At 55.4% G+C, this 24,919-nt stretch overlaps 1 protein-coding gene across 10 annotated transcripts in view; it reads right to left on the bottom strand.

The window, feature by feature from the left end:
* Positions 1 to 24,919, bottom strand: part of MEF2D (myocyte enhancer factor 2D) — a 100,841-nt gene that overhangs the window by 30,991 nt on the left and 44,931 nt on the right. For 8 of the 10 annotated variants that reach the window (XM_032093717.1, XM_032093709.1, XM_032093719.1 and 5 more), the window contains 2 exons: positions 8,443 to 8,735; positions 2,163 to 2,366 (listed from right to left, as the gene is read on the bottom strand). In XM_032093717.1, coding sequence (XP_031949608.1) covers positions 2,163 to 2,366; positions 8,443 to 8,496 — 258 coding nt within the window. In that variant the 5' untranslated portion in view covers positions 8,497 to 8,735. Of the gene's footprint in view, positions 1 to 2,162; positions 2,367 to 8,442; positions 8,736 to 21,928; positions 22,007 to 22,585; positions 22,694 to 24,919 lie in introns of those variants that run through there. The other 2 variants (XM_032093714.1, XM_032093715.1) reach the window with 2 other exon arrangements.

Below are 24,919 nucleotides of genomic sequence, written 5' to 3'. Positions count from 1 at the left end.
TTCTGCCTCAGCTCCTCCAGGTCCTGGCTGCTCCTCATCCTTCCTGAGATGCTGCCAGAGCCACTCAGGGCTGAATCCCCCCAGCAGGAAGGGGCCACGGGTGTCACAGGGAAGGTGGGTTGATACAGCAGCCCCTTGAAATCCACTTAAAATCGTATTTGGTGGCAAATTCCCAGCCTGGGTTTTCACGGTCTCTAAATGCTCCATGTGGGGAAGCTTCCAGAATGAGAAGATACTTTTGGTGAGTCAAGTTCAACTGGGAGCCACCAAGAAACATGAGATAAATTGGATTTGTGTGTAGTGGGGACACAGCTGGGCTGGTGGAACCTGACCTGGGAGAGGGGAAATGGAAATAAGCACCAAGAGCAGGAACGGTCTCCTGGGGGCATGGATTTGGAAAACAGCAAAAATCTTAAGAGCAGCCCCAACCCTGCTCCCAGACAAGACAAGGATGAGGAGGGATGCTTGAGCAGCCTCCAAACCTGCCTGCACCCCAGCAGGCTTTGCTCCATGACGTCTCTGCCAGCAAGACATGCCGAGCCCGGCGTGTTTGGGCTCTTTTTCTTGCCATCCACCAATATCCTTCCGCTCCCGATGTTCCTCTCCTTGGCTTTGGATGCAGATCCAGCTTTTCATGTGGTGCAAACACAGTGTTTCTTTGGGTGCCAAGGACTGTGTGTAACTTGTCGGCTTGGGAGTGTTTGCATCTTGGACCATAAGGGAACAGAGAACGCTGCCCAAAATGTTTACGGTATTTTTAGGCCAAGACAAATCTGTTCGACGCTGCGAGCGCCGCAGCTTGAGCATCCCGGAGAGGCTGCGCTGCTGAGCGCGGCAGGGAACCGCCGGCATTTGCACAGTGGATGGGCATTACCTGGCTCAAACAGGCCAAAAAGGACATCTTGGAACCATTTTGAAGGCCCCTACAAAACTGTGCGGTGGCAGAAGAGTCTCCAAACCCCAGCAAGGGAAGGCAGATGATGCCAGATGCTGCCATGGCTCAGCCATGGGGTGAAAACCTCAGGTCCAAATCTCTCAAAAAGACACATTTTACAGAGCATAAAAAAGAAAAGCAAGATTTAGGGAGGGGGCAGGCTGGGCTTTTTCCCTTCTCCTTCATGAAATCAAAGCCTGAGCATGCTGGCCAAGGGGCACCAAAGGAATTCAAAGGCAGAAGCAGAAGCCCAATTCCTCCAGCACTGCAGGCCGTGTAGCTCCACTCTGCCACCAGTGGCTCTGAGGGCATTAATTGATGCCCATAATGCCACTAATTACAAAGCCAAGCCCTTCATTTGCCTGTCTGTCCAGGTTTAATGGCAGCTGCCCCCATGCAGACAACCCCGCAGCTCCATCTGCGGTTACTGCTGAGGGAGAGGATGTGACCAATGACTGAGGCACCTCTGGCACTCTCCTGAGAGCCAAATGTGCCCCGTGCTCGGGCCCAGCGATGCTCTGCCACCACCAGGGACAAGGACAAAGCTGTGGAGAGGGCCAGGAAGGGGGCACCAACAGCACATGGCGGCTGAGCAATTCCTGCAATGCTGGCAGGCTGGAGGAGAGCGGCCTTGAAGTGAGCGCAGTTTGGGCATGGTGCCACTGGCAGTGCTGGGGATGGGTCAGGCTGCACATGGTCAGGCCACCCCTGGAGACCCACAAAACGCAGCCAGACAAGCCTTGAGCAAACCCACCAACCCATGAGCTTGGCCATGCTTTGAGCAGGCCCTGGACCAGAGGCGCAAGGCCCATCCCACCTGAATTCCTCTGCGATTCAGCCGCTGGTGCCCTCCCAAGACCCCACTGTGCCTGTCCCAGTATCAGGCTGGGGCAACGTCACCAGCTGTACCAGGCACTCCCAGTGCAGCAGCCCCAGGAGCTGCCTTCAAATCCATCTTGTTGTCTGCCTGGACCACAGCGAAGTCCCACAAAGGAGTAGGCTGAAGTGCCCACAAGGCATTAGGTCAACGCACAGCTCGAGACAGCTTCAACTCTACCACTCAGAACAGAGCAGTTTTATAGGTTGGACCAAAACCATGCAAAATCCATCTGGCACTGAGTGTGGGAGATGTGCTTGCTCCATCCCCACTCCTGCAGCCAGTATGGTACCAGACTCAGCCCTGGCTCTACCACAATGCCAGAGCCGGGGCGAGGACGGGCGGCCTCACCTCAATGATGTCGGCGTTGGTCCGGCTCTCGTGGGGCTCGTTGTACTCGGTGTACTTGAGCAGCACCTTGTCCATGTCGGTGCTGGCATACTGGAACAGCTTGTTGGAGTGGTTGAAGATGATGAGGGCAATCTCGCAGTCACACAGGACACTCAGCTCGTAGGCCTTCTTCATCAAGCCGAACTTGCGCTTGGTGAAGGTCACCTGAAAGCAAGGACAGCCATGGTGAGAAGCTGTGTCCATGCTGCCACAGACCCAACACCTCCCAGAGAAAAATGGGATGACCACTGGAGGAAGAGCAAAAGGAAGGGGAATGCAGAGGGAATATTCTGTCTCATTTTCCCCAGTTGGACCCAACCCCAAGCTCTCCTCTCTTGCCTCCCTCTTCCAAACAGTTCATATTGCTGCCTATTTCGGGATCCTCCAAAGGCAGACACTTCACAAGCACAAAGATGATTATCAGCGTTGGAAATCACATATTGCCAAATCAAGAGAAAATAAATTTCAGCAAAATCCCCAGCAGGGCTGCCATCTGTCCGGGGGCTGCGGGTTTTTAAGTGGAATATTCAAGCGATGGAGATCTTGTCCTTGCTTGCTGCAGCTGCACTTCGAGTGCCCAACCCTGGGGGCCACAGAGCTGGGGCTTAGCACCCTGAAACTGCCCAGGGTGCCCACCCCACCCCTGACCCACTCTCCTGCTCACCAGCCCCCACTTACCTCGGGAGGCTACACTTCCCCAAGGGCACCCTGAGCCCTTGTACCAGGGGCCCACCCAGCTGCCACCTTCGTCTTGCTGTCCCCTTGTGTAGCCTCACTGGGGTGTTTTCCCTCACCGCCTGCCCAGTTGGGGTCCCCCTTCTCCCCGACCCACCCTGCCCCGAGCTGTCACCAGAGCTGTTGGCTGACGAGGCAGCTCCTGCAGGACTGATCCTGGAGAGCTGGCTGGGGGCTGGGGCCAGGACTGAGGCTGGGGGCTGGCTCCAACACCCGCTCCAGATGCCGGGCAGACGTTGGGCTGCTATTCCCAGCCCACGCTCAGCTCTCAGCACCACACTCCTAACAGGACCCAGCTGGTAGAGAGGGAGCTGGTTTGGGGCTCCCTGTCCCGGCTGCAGTACAGACAGCTGCTGAGGGTCCCCCACCCTTCCAGAACATGTGGCACACTGATGGGGAAGGCGCAATGCTTTGCCAATGCCCTCTCAGCAAGTAAAAAGCAGAAAAAAAAAGTAAGAGGCAGGAGGTCACCACTTTGTCCTAAGCATTGCTCTGGGGGCAAAGCAGCCTTCGGGGGAAGGGCTGGAGATGAGCTGAGATGCCCTTGGGTGCCCAGAGCTGCTCCCTCTCCACATGGGAGGGCTCAACTGCATTCTGGGCCTCCACCACAGCATTAGTTTTGCAACTGAGCAGCTTTAATTCGCAGGGCTGAGGGAGCAGAGTGAACGAGGCTGCTGCCATCGCTCAGCCCATCAGTGGCATCACAGCCACGGTCCAAAGAGCTCAACAGGGAGCTGCCCAGTTCACAGCGATGGTGAGGAGCAGTGCCACCGTGATGCCACCAGCAGCACCCAGCATGCACCCCCAGGGTCCCGCATCCCTCGAGACAGAACCGTGTCTCTGCGTGTGGCAGCAGGGCAGAGCAGGGGCAGCTCTGGGCACACTTGGCAAGGGGAGCTGCTGCCCCTCCCCGCCATCTCCCAGAGATGATTAAGCAGTAACGAGATTCGGCTCTAATCGCCTCATCCCCTGGAAAGTGTAGGGCCGGCACCCTGTGCTGCCGTGGCCGCCACGTGCGCTGCTTTCGCCACGGCCGCTCGCGCTGCCAGCGCCGCCCCAGCCCCGGCGCACTCTGATGTAAACTGAGTTACTCGAGGGCCAGCTCCTGTGCCATCAATAACTGTCCTTCCCCACTACCATCCCGGACTTCTCAGCCACCCAAAACCTCTGCCACGGGGCTGCTCCCAAGACCAAGAGCCGGTCTGTGGCCGCACTGTGACTTCATGTGGGACCCAGCTGCGGTTCTGCTCCTGCAGCCGTGGCAGGACAGGCACTAAAACCACGACCTGTCCCCCTCCCCAGCATGCCCTGTCTCCCTGTCCCCCTCCCCAGCACGCCCTCTCTCTCTGTCCCTGCCTGGACGCTCTCCGGGCTCTGACTCACCCTCCAGGCAGCTCGAGGAGCCCCTGAGAGGAAAACACGCGGCATCTCCACCAAGACAGGGGGAACAGCCGAGGGTGGTTGTTCCTGTAGCTGCTGGTGCCAGGGACACCTTGCCAGGCACCACAACAGGCTCAGCCACCGAGTTTGGAGGCAATGGGGTGAGGCCGAGACGTGTGAACGGTGGGGCGGCTCTTGGCCTTGAAGACCAGTGACAAGCATGGTTTGGGTTTTGCCCTTCAGCAGTGAAGAGTGTGGGGTCATCTCCCCCAAATCAACCAGCAACCTGGGCAGAGCTGAGCAGAACACAAAACACCAAATTATCCCTCCAGAGATGAGAGATATTCCCTCTGCAGACAGGGCACAGCAGCATCCCTCTCTACTGGCACCCCTGCACCTCGCAGAGAAAAGCAAAGATTTGCCACCGTATCACACAAAAGCATCACCTAACACTGCCTTGTGCATCCACTCGTGACCCAGGCCAAAAACCCCAAACCTTCCCCTGACGCCGTGCACGAGCCTCATCTAGAAGAATTAACCTTGTAAGTCTAAGAGGGTAATCAAATCTCATGCTTCAGGGCATAAGCCAATCCCCAAAGGGGTCAGGAAGGAATTACTGCCCCACACTAGCAGGGGATTTTTGCCTTTCTCCTGATGCAAACCATATTGGCAGTTGCCAGAGTCAGCGGCCTGGCCCTGAAGGGCCGATGGCCTGATCTGCTGTGGCAAATCCTCTCCAGTAATTCCTCTAATGACATTACTTGCTCTCCTCCCCTGGTTTTGGCTGCTGCTGTAATTCACAGAATCACACACTCGTTTGGGCTGGAAGGGATCTTAAAAGCTCATCTGTCCCACCCCCTTGCCATGGCAGGGACACCTTCAGCTAGACCACGTTGCTCCAAGCCCCATCCAACCTGGCCTTGGACACTTCCAGGGATGGGGCAGCCACAGCTTCTCTGGGCACCCTGTGCCAGGGCCTCTCCACCCTCACAGGGAGGAATTTTCTCCTAATATCCAATATAAATCTCCCTCTTTTCAGTTTAAAACCATTCCCCCCTTGTCCTGTCACTTCAGGTCCATGTCTAAAGTCCCTCTCCCGCTTTCCTGGAGACCCTTTAGATCTCCATGGAGCCTTCTCTTCTCCAGGCTGAACACGCCCACCTCTCCCAGCCTGGCTCCAGAGTAGAGGTGCTCCAGCCCTCAGAGTATTTCCATGGCCTCCTCTGGACCCACTCCAGCAGCTCGACACCCTGCTGGAGTCTCCATGTGGGCTCTGGTCTGTGCCCCCATGGAAGGCAAAACCTGGGACACGAGCAGGGTCAGACTCGCTGATGCCATAGGCTCAGTGTGAGATGCACGGGAAGAGCTTCACCTGTCAGCAAAGGCTCTGGAGAGCCCCTGTTCCAGCCTGAGCTCTCCCTGAGAGCCACAATGCTTCAGCAGCCCCAAGCCACGAACTTGGCAGCACAAGTGAAAACGCAGGTGTCAAAAGCAGCTCTGCCTCCACCTCCTTGCACAACCACTGGCGAATCCCTCATTCTCCAGGGCATCCCTGCACTATTCCCACTCCCCATCCCTCCCTCTCCCGACAGGCGCAGGAGCCGTTGGAGCCACCCGGGCACGCCAAGGACGGTGTGCGCTCGCCCGGCGCAGCTGGGGCGGCCGGCCCTGCCTTCCAGCAGCGGTGCCCCATCCATAATTCACCAGCGCCGGGCTGCTCCGCTCCCGAGAGAGCGACCATGCCCTCTGCACCCAGCCCGAGCAGGGGGGCTGCTGTGGGGGCAGGGGTGGGCTGAGGATGCTCCCAGACGCTGGGTTTAAGCCAGCTTAGCCGGCAGCCTGCAGCCACGGCGGGCACACACGCAGGGACGCTCCTCAGCGCTGATCCGCAGCAACAGCAGGAGAGGGAGGGAAGGAGAGGGAGAAGCAAGAGGCAGCTCCGGGGAGACCTCACAGCAGCCTTCCAGCACTTAAAGGGGCTTATCAATGGGACAGAGAGGGACTTTTTACATGGGCAGATAGTGATGGGATAAAGGGCATGGTTTTAAACTGAAAAAGGGGAGATTTAGATGGGATATTAGAAGGAAATTTTTGCCTGTGAGGGTGGAGAGGCCCTGGCACAGGGTGCCCGGAGAAGCTGTGGCTGCCCCATCCCTGGAAGTGTCCAAGGCCAGGTTGGATGGGGCTTGGAGCAACATGGTCTAGTTGAAAGTGTCCCTGCCCATGGCAGAGGGGTGGGACGAGATGGACTTTTAAGATCCCTTCCAACCCAAATCATTCCATGGTGCTATGAGATAAAGCAAGATGGGACATTTCTGACTCTGGGGAGTGGATCCTGGCATTGCACATGTACAGTGTGGAGCAGGAGAGCAGAGCAGGAGGGTTCTCACCCTCTTTACAGCTCCTACCACAATGGGTAGAACAGATCCCACTGCCTGGAGCAGTCCTTTATAATGAAATGTCCCATTTCCTGGTATGTCCTTTTTTCCCAAAGAAAGGGAGCTGCGAAAATTGATTGCAAAGCTGTGCTGGTGACCAATTAAACAGCTGCTGCTTTGCTGACAGCCAATTTGATCAGGCTGGTTTCTGGGAAGCAAAGCAAGATGTGCTGCACTGGGGCGGGGAGCGATGCTCCCGTGCTGGGTTTTGGAAGAACCAGCCCAGCCAGGGATGCAGCTACTGCCAGGGGAAAACCAGTGTCCCCCAGCCCAGGGAACATCACCTGACATCAGAGATGCACTAAAGCCCTGACACACAGCCACGCAGAGCAGCTCCTGCGGCCGAATCCCACCCAATGCTGAGAGACCTCAGCAAGGGCCTTTACCTCCAGCCTGTGCCAAGGAGCAGCTCATCCCTCAGAAACAGGCCCATCACTCAGCTGCTGCTTCTGCAAAGAAGTGCCTCTTTCCTTTCCCAAAGGTTTATCCAGCCAGGCCAGGCTGTGCCAGCCCCCTCCAGCATTACCAATTATTTTCCATTCATTTGAACTTCCAGCAGGGCTCCAGTCACTGCAGAGCCCTCACTCCCCTCTGCAGCACTGCCCTGTAAAATACACTCCAGATCCTTCAATAACCCCTAAGGCCGTGTTTCCTCCTCAAGATGGACATAAACAGCCCCAGGAGCAACTGGGACATCAGCAAGAACTATTTGATGCCCATCCTGGCCCCCACCACCAAGTGAAGCTATAATGAGGAAAACCTGCCATTTCCTATTGTTTTGCTGAGGAGCAATAAAGTGGTTCATCCAATTCTGTTCTTTGCCACTCTTTAAGGATTAGTAATATATCCACATGCTTTTTAAACTGTTTTTTCTGTTTTTCTGGAGTGCCAAGTGGCAGGAAAGAAGTTGGCAGGTCATGCTGGGGTGCGGTGGTGGCTGGACTAAAGGCAGAGGCTTGGATCTGCTGAGCCAAACTCCAGGAGCACAGAAAGCAAAGGGAAGTCTTGTGGTTATGGGAAATGCATCAACAGAATCATCCCAGAGCAAACCTGGGCTGGCAAAGTGCTGCTGCTCCACCACTCCAGTTTAAGGAACATGGAAATTTGGGGAAAATCTGCTGGTTTTTGTTTTCCCTCTGAGATACATGAATGCATTCCTACACACATGCACATGCGTGTGTGTCTCGGGCTCGGCTTCAAGAGAGCCCAAGGAAAAAAGCCCTGGAGTCATGTAAGTTTACAACTGAGGAAAAAAAAGGAATAATTTGAGTTGTTTGTGTTCAGCAAAATGGATACTTGTTGTGGCTGTTTTTTATTGAAAAACCACATGGAAAATGTCAACTGAAATATATTTTCTGCAAGACAAAAATAAAAAAAAGGGGGGAACTAACTAAGTGGAGAAGATACTTTCTTCTGGAAAAGCACTTAGATGGAAATGGCTCAAGGAGCTCCAAGGCGAGGAGCAACGCCTGGACGGGAGAGCGCAGCGGGGCCGTTTGCCTGCTCCTGGGATCCGCCTGGATCCGGCCTCAGCACCAAGTCTCGCCCATCCCATTTTATGGATTGGGAAGAACACAGCACTGGTGGCCCAAAATGGGATAGAAAGGGGTCATTTTGAAACATGACCCTTAAAATCCCCAACGGGAGGAGAAGGGTGAGGTGAGGGAGCGGGGAGACGCAGCACTGACCTGCCGATTGCGCTCGTCCGTGATCCGCTGGATCTGGATCTTTTTTCTCCCCATCTTCTCCGGAAATCCTCACCGCACCCGGGACGACTTTGGCTCAGGGGAGGGGAGAAGCAACCCCACTTTAAAACGCTTTCATTAAAGAGCGTGGGGGGCTTTTTTCTCGGATGGAAAACAAACCCAAAAAAGCCAAAACAAAAAAAAAAAGAGTTTTGCGTGGCTCCGTGCTCAGTTCATGGTACCGTTGTGCGCGGCCAGATCCAGTGGGGCTGAGATGTCAGCAGCTGCTCAGAAACCTGCACAGCAAGAGAGACAGGAGTGAGACACTCTGTTCCCAAACCCCATCCAGGACCCGGCACCCTCCCGGCATCCTCCTACCGCCAGCGCAGATCCCACCCCCAAGGCCAGGGTGGTCCCTGGTTCTTCCTCCCACCCAGCTGTGGGGCCAGGAGAGCTGCAGAGAGATTTATCCAAACTGCTCTCAAAGAAGCCCAAGGATGGAGGCCAGGAACACGCGTGCCACGGGACACGTGTGGGCCGGGCACTGCGACGCTCGGCGAGGAGGAGGAGACGGCAGCAATGTGCCCGTGAATCACTATTCCTCCGTGACACTCCAGACGTTTTTTTTCTCTTAATAAAGTCATAAGCAGTCGAGTGGCTGGTGATTAGCTCGGGCAATTTAAATCCGTCTCCAGTTTCTGCGCTAATCTTCAATTTGGAATTTTAAAATGTCTTTATTTGATTACTTGAAAGAAACCTTATAACCAGGCACAGAAACCTAATTCTTACGGGGAAGGAGAACTCCGAAGGCAGCCGAGACAGCCTGGCCTTCCACTGGGCTCAGCCACAGCCGGACACTGGCTGTTTCCATGGATCTGGGGGATGCGATCAACTTGGGGGTATTTTGTGCCCTCACCTCTCCCCCCAAAGGGACGAGTGCTGCAGGTCTCAGGGGACTCGCACGGCTCCTTCTGTAGCCTCCCCACAGTAACCTGCATCCCCCAGTGCCAGAGGCTGCATCCAGATGTACCAGGGCATCTCCTGGCACAGCCCCCCAGCCCATCTCACCCTGTTTCCCAGCATGTGCTGCACTGCACATGTGGGGGGACAAAGAGGGAACCTCAGCCAGTTCATTTTCCACAGGTATGTTTTTCTCCCTGCTCTCTCTCTGAGCAGCTGGATAACAGCAGGGATAACGTGGCATTTAAGGCGAGGTGCCCTGTGCCAAGACCCAGGCAGAGGGAAAAGCCAGTCCCAAAATAGCTTCCTATCTGCCTCAACTTGGCAGTCCCCAGCCCGCGGTCTTGTTACAAAAAGCTTGAAAAAAACCCACTTTTTCTCCCAAACCATCATTCCAAATCCAAAGCAGCAGCCACACCCAACCCGACCAAGCTCCTCCTGCTCCTCTCCCACCCCAGAGCACCCCCAGACCCTGCTGAAGACCTTGGTCCCATCCTTAGTCCCCTCATCAGGCCATGCCTCACTCCCACACTTGTTTTTGGGGTTCACTGAGTCACGTGAGTCACTTCATCTTTTTCTCTGCTTTTCTGGGGGTAAAGTTATTCATCGTGCATCATGTTCTGTGGTTTCAGTGCAAGTTCAAGGAGCCCAGAGGAGAATGGGGAGACTTTTCTACATCCTGACATCCACAATTTGCCCTCCAGGGAGGATAAGGTATGGGGAGGCCAGGAAGAAGACCAAAGAGACAAAGGGCAGCAGAACCTGGTTTTTTTACACATAAATCCCACCAGTAAGACTCTTTGCAAGGACAGACCATGCAGGGATGGCATTTACTTCTTGAATCATTATTTCCCAAAACAGGTGCATGTTTTCCTCCCAGCAGCAAACAGGAGCAACCGCACAGCTGTGAGGAGCACTGTCACCATGGGGAACACTGAGCCAGTGCCAGAGGCGTAACTTTGGCTGCTGCTCCCCATCCCACCGTGGGAAGCCCCAAAAAGACAGGTCCCAGAGCATCACCAGTTCCAGAGTACCACTGGTCCCAGAGCATCGCCAGCTCTGGGGCATCAGCAGTTCCCCAGCATCGCCAGTTTCAGGGCATCCCTGCTCCAGCCTGCACCATGAGAGCAGCCCTCGAAGGTTGGTGATCCAGGAAGAGCCAAAAGGAAAATGAGGATTTTTATTTCATCCACCTGGAGTGTCCACTCGGTATTTCCCTCACTGTGAGCCCACACAGGAGTGAGTCCACAGTCCCAAGGCTCAGAACCAAGGTGAAGAAACTTTGGAAGAGGAGGAACTTTTTGTCAGGTTTGCTTTGCTGCTTTTCCCTTCAGAGTTGCCATTTCTTTAAACTGGCTGAAAAATAGTCACCTTCAGCATCTTCAAAACCACCAGCAGCAGCACAAAGTAGCAACAGCTCTGCAACCAGACCCAGGGCACGATGCTAATTCTTTCCATGTGCTGCAGCTCTTGGACAGAGAAATCCTCTGAAAGACAGCAGATTTACTGTCCAAACCAGAGAGGAACTCTCCAGAAGCAACAATAAACACTGGAGAACAACGGGCAGTAAATTTAAACCGAGTGAAAGGAAACATATTTTAACACAATTTCGTTGTGGGACTTGTTCACAGGATGCTATGGCAGGCAAAAGCTCCACAGTGCTCAAAGAGATGGGATGTTTGTAGGGATGAGGAAAAAACCCTGGTGCTGCTCATCCCTGCCCTCAGCTCCACATGAGCATGGAAGCAGTGGGACTCAAACCACATTCCTCTCCCCAGGCCACAAACACACCCCAAGTGTTTCAAATCAAATCCCCTTTTTCAACCACCAAACCAGGTTCCTCCTGCTGCTCTGAATCCCGACTCTGCACCCGCAGCGCCTCGGCTAGATGGGGAGCACTGTCTCAGCCTCAGGGTTTGCTTATGCCGCTGGATGAAGTTTCCCACAGGAAAAAGGTGATTTAACAGGTTTTTGCTCGTCATCATGGGGAGAAAAGCAGCTGCCATGTGCTGCACTTGATCCCTCTGCCCTGCACGAGAAGGAAAACACCGCACCGGGAGGGCAGCCCTTGGATGGGATGAAGAGGAGGGACGGAGAAGAGCACAGCATGTTCACTGTCCTCCAAATGCACCTGACAGAGGGGATTTCAACCCCCTCCCTTTTCTCTTCATGGAATTGGGGGTTTGGGGTGAGTTTATTTGTTTTTAGGTTGGGTTTTTTCCCCACCATATTTTTAAACCCAGGTATTTTCACGTTTCCTGCCCAGGTGGCTGTTTCAGAAAGTCTGACCACTGGCTCGAGTTTCTGAACAGCAGCTGGAAGAGCAAGAAACCTGGAGAGCCGCCCTCATCTCTCCTGCCCCTCATGCTGGCACTGCTGCTGTGGCTCGGCCCCAACCCAGGAGGATCCCCTCTGCCCCTGGAGCTCCCTCTCCTTCACTACCAAATTGCTTTGCCTCCCTGATTGCCCAGCCCGAGGCATCGAGATCACCCATGACCCTCATCCGTGATCAGGTGGAATTTAATCACCTGAATGCACACATGGCCAAGCACCCAGAGCACAGGACTGCTACAAGGAGCTGAGCTCCTCCAAACTTCTAACCTTCGGGGTCTCAAATGATTTCATATACAATAACCCCACGCATTAAATCATCATCTCCTCCTTCTCAGACAGCAGCTTCTTTCTTTCTCCTGAGCCTTGTTTTCCAAGGAAACCGCCAAGCATCCCAGCTACTACACCCCAACAAGGAGGGCCCAAGGGCATGGAAAGGGACCTACAAATCCGCTGGAAAGCAAGTGATGGGTGGTGCACTGGCAAAAAGCCACCCTGACCTCTTCCACTCCCAGGAATCTCAACAAGGATCAGGGAATTCAGCATCGCCCCAGGGAGGCAGCGAGCAGCTCTGGGATGGAGGCAGCCACCAGCGCCCGCTCCCCCTCCCCACGCTCCGCTCGCACAAGTGTGACTATCACAGCAATTAGCACACATGCCAATTAACTCCGAGCAGGTGCTGGTTAACTCTGTGCTGAGTAATTCATCCCCGGCTCCCAGTAAATTGCTCCAAATTGGAGAGACAGGCGAGAGAGCAGAGTTAGCATTTTGCAAATGGGGGAAGAAAGAAAAAGCACAGAGGAATCTCAGCTGGGAGATGTTTTTACAAAACAAGGAATTTGGGGGGCTGAATCCCCAGCTCTTGGAGCTGGGGACACAGAGGAGCTGATATCTCTTTCAAGTCTTTATTTCTGGATTTTTTAATCTACTGTGCAAATTCTTGATCTATTTCCTCTATTTCTAAGTGGTTTCACCTTTGCTTTGCACAAGCAGCGGTGTGCTCTGCACTGCTCCATAACTTTTCACTGTTCCATTCCTACTGAGCCCCACGTTTCTCTCGGCACGAGCAGGGACACTGAGAGTCTCACATCCACTTTCTACGACCATTTGCTATTTTTAATATACTTTTATTGCATCCCTTTTTAGTCACTCCTTACTAAAGTTAGCTCGACACACCTCCCCTCTCCAGGGCGAAGGAATTCAGCTGCCCTTCCTTAACGCCCGCCTTGCAAAGCTGTGTGCTCTCAGCACAATGTCAGCTGAAAGAAACCAAACCTTGGCCACGCAGCTGCAGAGGGAAGATAAAAAAGATTAATCTGAAAGCTTTAGGAAAATAAATAAAGGCAAATAAAAGCATCCTTTCCGAAAATGTATTTTCCTTTGGAGCTCTTTGCTTTTCCCAGCATGTGGCACCGTGCTCCCCAATCCACTCGTGCCTGTGCAGGAACACACAGCAGAGCCAGCAACACGAGTGATGGCAAAACTGGGATGGGTTCAACATGGCACCAGTTCAAGGGACATTTCCCAATCTCCATCCCCAAAACAGGCCCTGTGCAATGGGGACGTCCTTGGCTGCAAGGAAACCTGCAAAAGGAGCTTCAAAGGACATCTGGAGGCTGAGAAAAGAAGAAAAATGCTGCCCTGCAAAGATGCAGCTCATCTTACGGAGGCACAGAAAGTCCCAGTTTGAAGGGAGAAATGCAGGTGACAGGTATGGCAGATCACAGCCCAACCCAGCAGCTGCTCCCCCCAGGCTCCCAACGCTCTCACTGTGGGACCAACCCGTCTTTTACCCAAGATTTGCAGAATGCTCCCAAAGATGCGTTTTTCCTTAACAGGCTCCATCAAGTCAAGGGGCTGGCTGAGAGTAAAGGGAGGGTCCTCCCCACCACTATCCACCCCCAAGGAACAGGGCACCTGACACGACTGAATTCACTGACCCCGGCCCCAACACATTTTGGGGGTGCCAGGTTTATCCACATACAGAAACAACAGCAATAACATGTCCCAGTCTTGCAGCTTCTCTGTGGGAAAAAGGTCATTGCAAGGGAGCTTCGGCACACAGCCAGCAGGCACGTGGGGTACAAGGTGCAGGGTGTTACAGAACCATAAAATGATCTGGGTTGGATGGATTCTTAAAGCTCATCTCATCTCACCTCTCTGTCACCCACCCACAGGGAAAAATTTCTTCCCAGTACCCCATCTAACTCTGCCCTCTGGCAGTGGGAAGCCTTGTTACATCACTCCAGGTCCTTGTCCAAAGTCCCTCTCCAGCTCTCTTGGAGCCCCTTTAGGCACTGGAAGGCGCTCTAAGGTGTCCCCAGACTCTTCTCCAGGCTGAACAGCCTCAGCTCTCCCAGCCTGTCTCCAGAGCAGAGGGGCTCCGGCCCTCAGAGCATCTCCATGGCCTCCTCTGGACTCACTCCAGGAGCTTTGTGTTCATCCTATTCTGGGAACCCCAGAGCTGGAGGCAGCACAGCAGGGGGGTCTCACCAGAGTGGGGCAGAGGGGCAGAATCCTGCTCCCTCACATGCTGCTCATGCTGTGGGGTCAGCTGGGCACAGCACCGGCTTTCCGGGCTGCCGGTGCTGATGGCTGGGTCATGTCCACCTTCTTGTCCACCAACAACTCATCCTGTCCATCCACTCACAACAGGAGAGCCCAGGTGAGGAAATGCTGCTGTGCTGCAAAGCAGCCCCTGAGCTCGGCCTGCCATGGGAAGTGGTTTACACCCACCACGCCGAGCCACTGCCGAGCCCTTCGCTGCCCGTGCTGAGTGGGGCAAACGGGCCAAGTGAGGGAGGGAGCAACGATGCTCTCGAGGTGGCAATGACAGTTTGGAGGTGGCAAGAGCAGCCCCTCGCTCTGCTGCATCGCTCCTGCCACAAACCTGCAGCTTCTCCCACGAGAAGCAGCCGCGCTGAGAGGCGACGTGGCCGCACTGCCCCGGCAGCCCCCAGCACAGCTGTGACTCTCCACCTGCCACAAAGAGCTATAAAAGCAATTGCAACTATAAGCTATAAAAGCAACTGCAGCCGAGGTCTCCGAGCCTCACCTTGAGGATACCAGGTCCTGCACCGACACAGACCAACAGAATTGCTTCCCCACCCATGACCAGGGCTGGATCCCATCCCTTAAGGACATGGATTTAGCTCAAGTCACCTCTTGAACCCGCCTGTTTAACTGCAGTTCTTGCCTTCCTGTTTCCTTTCTTGCTGCCTTTTGTGAGTTAATTGTTGTTTTTTCAACATATCCTCCATGCTGACACCAAGGACTTTTCGTTTCCTTCTGTGTGGTTTCTGGATCAGCAGGACTGACTTCCTTCTCCTTTGCAAAGCCCCCTTCCCTAAAACACAGTGCCTGTATTCATGTTAATGTTGCTCTTCCTCCCTGGCAAAGCCACTGGCATGGTGCTGGCCATCACCCCTCCTTTGCTGCGGGATGGGGGGCAGTGCTGGCAGGAGCAGCTCCAGCACCCCAGGGGAACGTGGCACCCAGGAGGAATGCAGCACCCACATGGGGACATCCTTGGCAGGAGAGCAGGCAGCAAGGGCAGGTGCCAGCGTGTCCCCAGCCCCACTGCACGCACCGTGAGGGACTCCAACTCGCCAGCTTAGCATTGTTTAGCACCTCTTTATCTCAAAACCGAGATCAAAACCGCACAAACATGCTCGAGTCTCCTCCAAAGCTTCTATTCTGGTTTCAGGATGATGCTATCTGGGTTCCTGTGTCGAACCTCCAGATGCAGGCAGGGGGAGGGGAGAGGAAGGTGACCGAAATACGGCTCCAGAGCAAATCTCCTGCTCAGAAATGCAGCTGCTTGACCCTCCCTGGGGCCAAGCCTCACTCGCCAGGCAGGTGCCAACCCAGCGCTGAGCTGCCATCCCTCCTGCACACCTGACACCCACAGCAAGGCCCCGATTTCCCTGGGATGGGCAGCCAAACCAGCACTCGGCTCCTCCTGCCTGCAGGAGGGAATCAGTCCCGCCAGCTGCAGGTGAAAACCTCGGGAACTCAGGGGAGCAGGAGTGAGGCTGGATTCAGTCAGGCCCCCAAGGAATTTGAAAGAGACACATATATTCCTGACCCAGATTCAGGCACTCTCTGAAGAAAAGCAGATGCCAACCATGCAACCAGCTCTGCTGAGCTGCAACAAAACCTCGCACCGTGCCAAGCCCCGCAGAGGCTGAGGAAAAGCACGGCCCTGACACAACGCTGGAGAACTGGCATTTGCTGTGCAAGGCTGGGTGAAAGAAAGGATTTAGGGGCAATTATTAAACTGGGGTTATCTCATCCCCTGCAATTTGTGTGCTGGTGTGGAGTCAGACAACACCCTCAAGAAAGGATGACAGCGCCAACATCAGCACAAGAACTGGAGGCAGCACCCAAACCAGGAACCCTCGTCCCCTACACCCCAAATCACAGTTTCAACCCACACCACATGTAGCCAGGGATGCCATCACATCCAGCACCACAGGAACACATCCTGGACTGGGGATGTGTTCTGCAGAGGCTGGGTGACAGCAGGTACAGCTGGTGACCTTCTCTGCACTGCCGGCATGGCCAAAGACAGCAGAGGCTGGAGGGGACACAGGGAAGAGAGGCTGGGCAGGAGCTCCAGGAAAAGTCACTGCCAAACCCACGGCCCTGCTTGGTGCCATTCAAAAGTCAACCAGGGAACCCTCACCCAAGGTAAGGACACATTTTCAGGAAGGAAAAGCCTGCAGGACCAGGACAAGCGGGGACTTGCAGCCCCTCACACCACGTGGCTTCCCAGAGAGGCAGCTGGTCCTCTCTCCTGGAGATGCTACAGGGAGGGAGCGGCATGGACAAGTCGCTGCAGGGCTTGGTGCTAAACCAGAGGGCTTGGACAGTCTCCTGCTAAAGTGACCTTCAGAGCACCCTGAGAACAGCAACCAAAGGCTGATGCAGCTGCCAGAAAAGCCTTGTGACCTTGAGCAGCTCCCTTGGCGGTGGCATCCTCGCAGCAGGGGTCACCCATCGCCCTGAGCCCGGCTATGGTCTCCCAGGTGGTTCAGCAGCTTCCCCAGATGTGTGTATCAAGGCTGGGAACCCTGCATGTCCTGGGGGCTCCCCAATACGGGCACAGCATCCCCTTCCCCAGCTGGTACCACCTGCTTGCACAGGGCAGCCCTGCGCCATCTCCATCCCCATCCACCCTCCATCCCCACCTACCCTCATTCCCAGCCACCCTCATCTCCTTCCACCTTTCCTCCCCATCCACCCTCCATCCCCAACCACTTTCATCCCAATCCACCCTCCATGCCCAGGGAGGAGCAGCCAGACCCCCAAAGCTGTTCCACTTCCCCCATGTTCTCTATCCACCACCAGCTCCAGAGTCAGAGACTGGGGGTAATTTTTCCCTCTGCACTAAGTAGGGTTTTCTAAATGATGGGAAGTGAGAGCCCATTATCCGGCTCCATTGCCCACCCCCACGGCTCCCTGCAGGGCATGAAATAACCACCTGCCAGCTCCCCGGAGCCCCGCACCGTGGCAATGAGATCGCAGCTTCCCCTGTCACTACTGTCAGAGCAAAATTTAGATACCTGGTAATGAGGAGGTTTAATATGACAGATGAGAGGTTGACTCATTAAAAAAAAGAGAGAGAAGGAGAGGGAGCTGAATTCGGGGTCGGATCCTGCACTCAGCAAATCAGGAGGCTGTCATGGCCAACCCCGCACTGGTGAGGAGCAGGAGCAGGAGCAGTTCTCAACCCCAAGCCAGCCCCATACTGGGGACTTTTGCTGGTGCTAAGGCCACAGGGAGGAAAGGGGAGGCATGGAGGGGGTGAGCGTGGCTACAGCTTTTGGGGCCATCCAGTTCTGCTCCCCATGGAGCTGCCTCCTGCTCTGGGGTGGGGGGATCTGAGCCCAGGAAAAGCCTCAGCACCCAAGGGCAGCGATGTTTCACTTTGAGGGCGTTTCTCTCTTAATGAACAGCACAGCAACATCCCCAGCATTACCTCCACTCTCCTTGGCACCCCCATCCTGAGGGTGCACCCATCCCCCAATGCAGCCCAGCCAGGACCCCGCTGCCAGCACCCTCACTATGGGTCACCGCCACCACTGTGGTCACCAAGGACACTGATGACTTGTGTGTCCCAAAACACAACACACCCAAGGGGGACAACCACTGCCTTCAGCTCCAGCACAGGGGGCAGGGTCTTAGCACAGGGACCCAGTGGGGCTCCCAGGGGCAGCTCAGCAGCATCAGGGCAAAGCCCTCCCTGCTGGGGATTTAGGGGCTCTCCATGAAGGGGACAGGACTTCCCCCAGCAGCAGAGGGGACAACTCTCTCCTCTTGGTGGGTTTTACCCAGGGGAAATTCCATGAGACCTGACTGCTGCTCCAGGCCATCCGTGAGAGCAATGGAAATCCACAGCAGCCCCACAGGACACAGCTGAGAGTGAAACTGTCCAGGGGAAACTCTGCTCTTCCCTCCTGTGTCAGTGGGATGGGGCTTGGGGATATGTCCTCTGCAGCCAGCCTGGGGCATCCTAGTACCCTTTGCCCATGGGAACTGTGGCACAAATCATGAAATCCTAGAATGGTTTGGGTTGAAAGGAAACTTAAAACTCAATTTAGTTCCAACCTCTATCCCAGGTTGCTCCAAGCCCCGTCCAACCTGGCCTTGGACACTTCCAGGGATGGGGCAGCCACAGCTTCTTTGGGCAACCTGTGCCAGGGCCTCCCCAGCCTCATAGGGAACCATTTCCTCCCAATATCCCATCTAAACCTGCCTGCTTGGCAGTGGGAAGTCATTCCCCCTTGTCCTGTCATTCCAGGCCCTTGTCCCTCCCCATCCAGGTCCAAAGCCCCTCTCCAGCTCTGTTGGAGCCCCTTTAGGCTCTAAGGGGCTCCAGGGTCTCGCCAGAGCCTTCCCTTCTTCAGGCTGAACAGCCCCAGCTCTCCCAGCCTCATCTCCAGCTCATCTCCATCTCCAGCCCAGCCACGTGTTCAGGGACTCCGTGCCCCATCCCCACCCAGGAAGGGACACCCCAGAGCAGCTTTGCAGACCCTCCAGCACCCAAAGCCCAGTACGGGCTCAGCCTGGGAGCCAGGGCTGCTGAGAGGCCAGAGGTTCCCAGTGCCACCCCGGAACTCAGCCCTTGAGCACAATCCTCCCTCCCAGTGCACGACTTCAGCAGCGCCATTCCCAAAGGCTCAGCCCTTTCCCAAGGACCACCAAGATCTTTCAAATTGGCCTCTCACAATCACTTCTTTGTTGGTTTCGCACCCCCAAGCACTGGTGAGTAACAGCCGTGGTGCCCAAAGTCACGGGGCTGCTGATTTTATTTACATCTACCGACTGCTGACTACATCCATGCCCAAGGCAACCATCGCTTCCGTCGGCTCCCAAGGAGGCAATGTAGAAGCAGATGTTGCTCCTGCATTGCCCCATGCCACACTCTCCGCCAGAGTTACATGTCTTGAGCTCCTGGGAAGGAAGCACCAGGTTCCCCAGGGGCTGCAGGGTCTAGCACTCATCTGGGGTGCAAAGGAGCTGGTGAAGCCAGGAGCTTCCCATTGCTGGGAAGGCCATGGTGGTCACCAGCTCCACTTGACCAGGAGAAGGATACGAAGCAAAAGATCTTCATTTGTCACTGATATGGCAATGCTGATTACTGTGAGGGTGACGCCATAGCAGAGCTCACTAAAGAAGTCCCTTGGAGAGATGGATGGAAAAAATCTGGCCAACACCAACAGGACCAGGCAGGCCCACGCTGCTGCCTCCATCCCAGTGCTCGGACTCCACCATCACAGCTCCAACCTGCCCCTGGCACTTCCAGCCTGGAAACAAAGCCACAAAAATTGTCATCCTGGCCATCTGCCTTTCTCAGAGGTGGACATCTTTACACATTCCCAAAACCCCACTTTTTTCTATAGCCACAGGCTCGTGCTCGGAGCACACTGCCATACTTCAGCTGGAGCTCACCACCAGACACTGCTATTTCATTGAATAAAGCAAACAAAGGCCCAAACCTAGCATTAGTTATCTGGGACTGTAACAGCACCAAAACCAGAGATCAAGGCCCTGGGCATGACAAGCTGTCCCTTGGCCCCAAGATCTACAGCTGAGGAGGAGCCACCAAAGCCTACCAGGAGGCACAGACCATGGTCTGGCTTCCACTGAACCCCAACCCAACTCACTCTAAGCTAACAGGAGGAACCGGGACAAGATGCCACATGGCAAAAACAGCTTTAACTTCCTCTTCCCCTGCGCTGCCTTGAAAACACGGTGTCTCCAAGCCGGCACACAAGTAACATCAGCCACCAGCAACACTCTGCTATCCAGAGCCCAAGCAGGGCACCACTGGAGCATCTGGGGTGCCCAGAGCTGCTGCAGCCAAAGCCAGGCTGGGGAGAGATGACTCAGGGCTGCTGGGACCAGCGGGTGTCCCCTGTGCCACAAAGGCTTTGCCATCGGCCGGGACCTCACCCCGCTCCCCAGCTCAGCCACGGCTTGTACCCGCATGCATCCCGAGCCACATGCCAATGAGCCAGAGGGGTGAGAATCCAGCCCCAGCTCATCAGGCAGCTCAAATCCACCAGGACAGCTGGGTCTCAGCTGCTGCTGCTCACTCACAGGATGCACATTCTTGTCCCAGGCACACAAATCCTGTCCTCCTGCTCCCCAGCACCGGCTGGGCCACCGCAGTGAGGCCATGACGTCTGCCAACCCCACGGAAGCCACTTACAGACCCACTGGGTGATGGTTCCCATTGAGACAGATTCCTCCAGAGCCCATCCCAGCACACATCCTCCAGGAACAGCATTTTGTCTTAAAAGGGGATTTTTTAAGCCCAAACCCTGTGTTTCAGCAAGGGGGATTCAGGTGGTGGGGGAAGGTCCCCAACCAGAGGAGCCCTTCTCTGGCTGCACCAAAAGCCATGTGCCAGAGAGGTGATGATTTTGGCCAGCCCTGAGGATGTGCATGTTGCCCACAAGCCCCTCAAGGACATCCCAGAAAAGCATGGAGGTGACGCTCAGGAGAGCAATGGGGATGCCCAGACACTGTGGGAAATGCCAAAATTCGGCACTTTCCAGAAGCACTATTACATCCTGGGTCTGGCACACTCCAAAATCCCATGCCAGAGCATCACTGGCACTTGGCTACAGCTGAGGCCAAGGGCTTGTCACTGTTCCCAGCCACGTTACCAGAGGGATGGCAGAAAAGCTGCTGGGATGCTCCCGCCACACAGAGGAGATGGAGCCCGAGGGCTTATAGGTAAGAGCCATTGTGAGTGCAGGAATGTCACGGACAAACACCAGTCACAATTCCTCTTGGAAAAGGGAAAATATTGGGGAAGAAAATAAAATACCATAGTTTTTTGTCAATAATCCCCTTGCAAAGGTGGGAAGAGAAAAAGCAAGGCATGAGTTAGTAGAAGGAAATTAAAATATTTCGGTCACAATTTTTGCTGAAGGGTGGGGATGTAAAAATGTATCAATAAAGAGTTGCCCAAATGGGTTGTTTGCCCAAAAGACGAGGAGGAGGAGGAGGAGGAGGAGGAGGAAAGGGCTCTGCAGCTGTTGTTGCCTAGAGCAATACTGGGGGCAGCCACTCAGCTCCAAAAGCAGAAACCTTGGGACCCTGTAGTGGCTCCCACAACAGAGAAGACCCCCTTGTGACAAGTCCCCTCCAAGTCGAGCAGAGGGGAGAACCCACCTCACCCACCCCCAGCAATGGGTAAAGGGCTGGGTTTAACCCAAAGCACACCCAAAGTTGATCCTCCAGCCCAATCCATGAGCATCGCGGCCAGGGCAGTGCACACCTGGGAAGGGAAACACTTCTCCCTCCCTCCCTCCCTCCCTCCCTCTTGGGAGGGAAACACTAAAAGTACTTCTGAAGGATGCCAACCCCCTTCCTAAGGGCTATGCACCTCCATTTTCACAGATGTGGATATGAAGATTATCAGCATTATTAACTGTTATCCCAAAGCAGCAACAGCACAAAAACCCTGAAAAAATCAAACGGAAAAAGCTTTTTCCAGGATGAGCCAAGCTCAGCACTGGTCCCAGCCCCACCACATCCATCCCCACCACATCCACCCTGGCCAGGCTGGGCTCTAGAGCAAAACAAACATTTAGGAAGCAGTCAAGGGAGGAAAAGGAACTGGACAGAGAGCCCCAGTGTGACACTCCTCCTGACGCCCAGTGCCTGGTACCTGGCTCACCTCCGGTGTGGCCGCAAGCTCCTGCCGGGCATCCAGCCCCGGCCGAAAGGATCCAGCACCAAGCAGGAAGGTGTTAAAAGCCCCCAGTACCAACCTCTGAGGAACCACAATAAATAACCTCTGAGTAAACACAGCGGCTGCTCCCCATTTGCCTTCCTGTTTGCTTTCGCAGATCCGGGCTGGGACGGCCACTGGCAGCCGCTGGCCCCGTCCCGGCGCAGCAGAGCTCTGGCCGCGGCACCGAGCCGGCAGTGGCACCCTCCGCCCGCACGCCAGGCCCTGGAACCGGCCCTGCCGCAGGGGACCGTGGGCACAAGCTTCCCAAAGGGATTTATCCCCGGGACAGGCACCGATCCTACATCTGAGCCCGTGCCTGCTGCCTTTTCCTTGCTGCCTTTTCCTTCCTGGTCTCTGTTTGTTTTGATTCTAAAAAAGGGGAAATCCCAGCTCACCCACTCCCCGTCGGGGAGCCATGTCCCCCTTCTGTGCCTCAGTTTCCCCTTCTCTTCAGCATGGGAACCCAACATCACTCAGACCCTCCACTCCCTCCCTGCCCACCCAGTCCTGGAAAAAAAGCAACGGGTCCTGATTTACGGGCACTTCTGTGCTTTACCGCGAACACAAAGGAGAGGGAAAAACAACAAGCGGCAAACTCACAGCGAGGATCTGTGTCAGGAGCAACAAGGGGGTCCGGGGCAACCCCCCCGGCAGAGCAGCGCCGACCGCGGAGGCTGACAATAGATAAGGGTCTAAATTCGGCGCTGGGCTCCGGCCCCGGGCTCTGTAAGGCGATCGGGGTGGGGGAGCGCCGGGCTGTTTATTTGGCTCCAAACTCCGCACCGACACTGCAGCGTCACCCGTGTTTAAAATAGGAAGGAACGAAAAGAAGGGGGGGGGGGGGGAATAAAAAATAAATAAAGAAATAAAAAGGGAGAAAAGTGCATGCACACGTTGAACAATAACAACAAAATAAAAAAAAAAAAATCAAGAGAAAAGGAGCCGGGGGCGGGGGGAAATAAAAGGAAACCCAGTTGGGCTGGCGAGGTTTAAAGCGACGCCTGCTTTAAAAAAAGAAGTTGCTAATTTTAACTCTCCAGTGGAAAGAGTGAGAGGTACTTACAGGAGACAGGGTGGCTGCGTCCTTCTCCACGGCTGCTGCGCGCTGGCGGCCGGGAGGAAGCGCGGGATGGAGCCGCCATCCCCGCCCGCCGCCAGCGCTGCCGAGGCACCGGCCGGCCCCGAGCCCCCCAAAACCCCGTTCGGGGGCGCCGGGGTGCACGGCGGCGGCTGAAGGGCAGAGGCAGATGCGGAGGCAGGAGGGGGTGGTGAAGCCTGTGGGGGGAAGGGAGCGGCCAGAGCTTGCCAAAATCAGCGCCCGGGCTCGCTCCCTCCACCCCCCAAACCCGGGGACGCGGCGGGACCGGGACATGGGGAGTGGACGCCGCAGGACCCCCGGGGAGGCATGAGCCAGCTGCTGGGTCAGATGACATTTCTGCGCGGACGTTTCTGACCAAGCTGGCTTTTCCCCAAGGGAAAAGGGCTTTGAAGACATTTTTTTCCCCCCGCCAGTGGCAAAATAGCGGATGAGCTCAGAACCCAAAGCGCAGGGCAGAGCCATGACCAGAGAAGGCCACCCGGCTGCACGGGGACTGGAAAGGTGACCTCCAGCAGCTCAGACACATTTCAGCTGCTGCAAGCGCAGCAGGAACCCACTGCTTTACCAAATTCAGTATTCTGTATCCGAAAGGGGCAAGAGTGGGGATTTGGTTTTGGTGCACCCACCGGCTGGATTTGACAAGCTCTCCCTGGAGATCAGGAGGATCTTGCCAGATGCAAAGAGCCAAGTGCTAGGTGAGGTGGCACACTCACACCTTGAGCACGGTGGGAGCCTGGAAGTTGCAAACTCCAGTCGCCAATGAACGTTCAAGAGAACACAGGCAAGGCCTCAGACAGCAGAGGAACAGACCTGGTGATCCAAGGGCTCTTCCCAAGCAGCTGGAAATCAGCCCCGGGCTGCAAAATCTCACCAGGCGAGAAGCAGAGTGGCACAGACCCTGCGCGCGGGGACGGACACGTGATTTACCAAGCCTGGCTGCAGCAAGACGATGCGACCATCTTCAGGACATGAAAGTCAATTCAATTAAGGTCACAGGCCCTAGAAGAGTTTTCTGTCACAGAAGAAGGTTTGCCTGGTGCACCTCAAATGGGGCTGGCCTCAGACAAAATGCCTATTGATCGCAGGCAGCGATGCTGCACGTCCAGGACGTGAGGACGTGGCTTCACTGGGATTAAATTGCCCAGTGCCGGCCGTCACAAGCTTCCGAGGCTGGGTCGATACTGCTCCTCTAATTGCTCGGCTCCTGTCACTTGCAGTCCCCAGAGATGATTTTTGAAATCCTCCTCCCCAAGCGCACCACTTGCTGAGCGGCTCCTCGGAGCGAGCAGTTCTGCAGTTGCAGAAATCACTAAACTGCTCCTCCCCTGCTCAGAACTCTGCACTGGCACCAGTGGCAGCACGAGGGCTTTGCGGGAGGACACTGCCAACCCAAACCCCAAGAATTTGTGCAAAACTAAAAAACAAGGAGCTGTTGTCACTGGTCAGGATGGAGCTGGCGGAGCTGGGCATCGTGTCTCCAGCAGCAAGCAGTGATGTGGGGGAGAACGCAGTTACTGAGAGATCCTGACACCGCCCACCGCATCCGGGCTGGGGGACGGAATGTGCACGGTCCATCAGGACCGCAGTGTTTGGCAGCCAAGGAGGTTCCTGCCCTCCACGCACACCCCACAGCAGACAGACCCATCGCCCCAACACTCCATGGAATCATTCACTGCACGGAAACACTGAGCTGGTATTCATTTGTGCCCAGAGCGAGTGGACCAGAGCTGGTCCCACAGCAGCCCCAAGAACACTCCCGGAGCACTGCACTCAGCTCAGCCACAGCAGGACAGACCCAGCTGAGCCCTCCAACCCTGCTCTCCTCTGGCACACCA

This window comes from Corvus moneduloides, chromosome 29 (genome assembly GCF_009650955.1).
Source record: "Corvus moneduloides isolate bCorMon1 chromosome 29, bCorMon1.pri, whole genome shotgun sequence".
Taxonomy (NCBI): Eukaryota; Metazoa; Chordata; class Aves; order Passeriformes; family Corvidae; genus Corvus; species Corvus moneduloides.
Note: the sequence above shows the minus strand (reverse complement) of the source record. Positions and strands in the feature narration are given on the sequence as shown.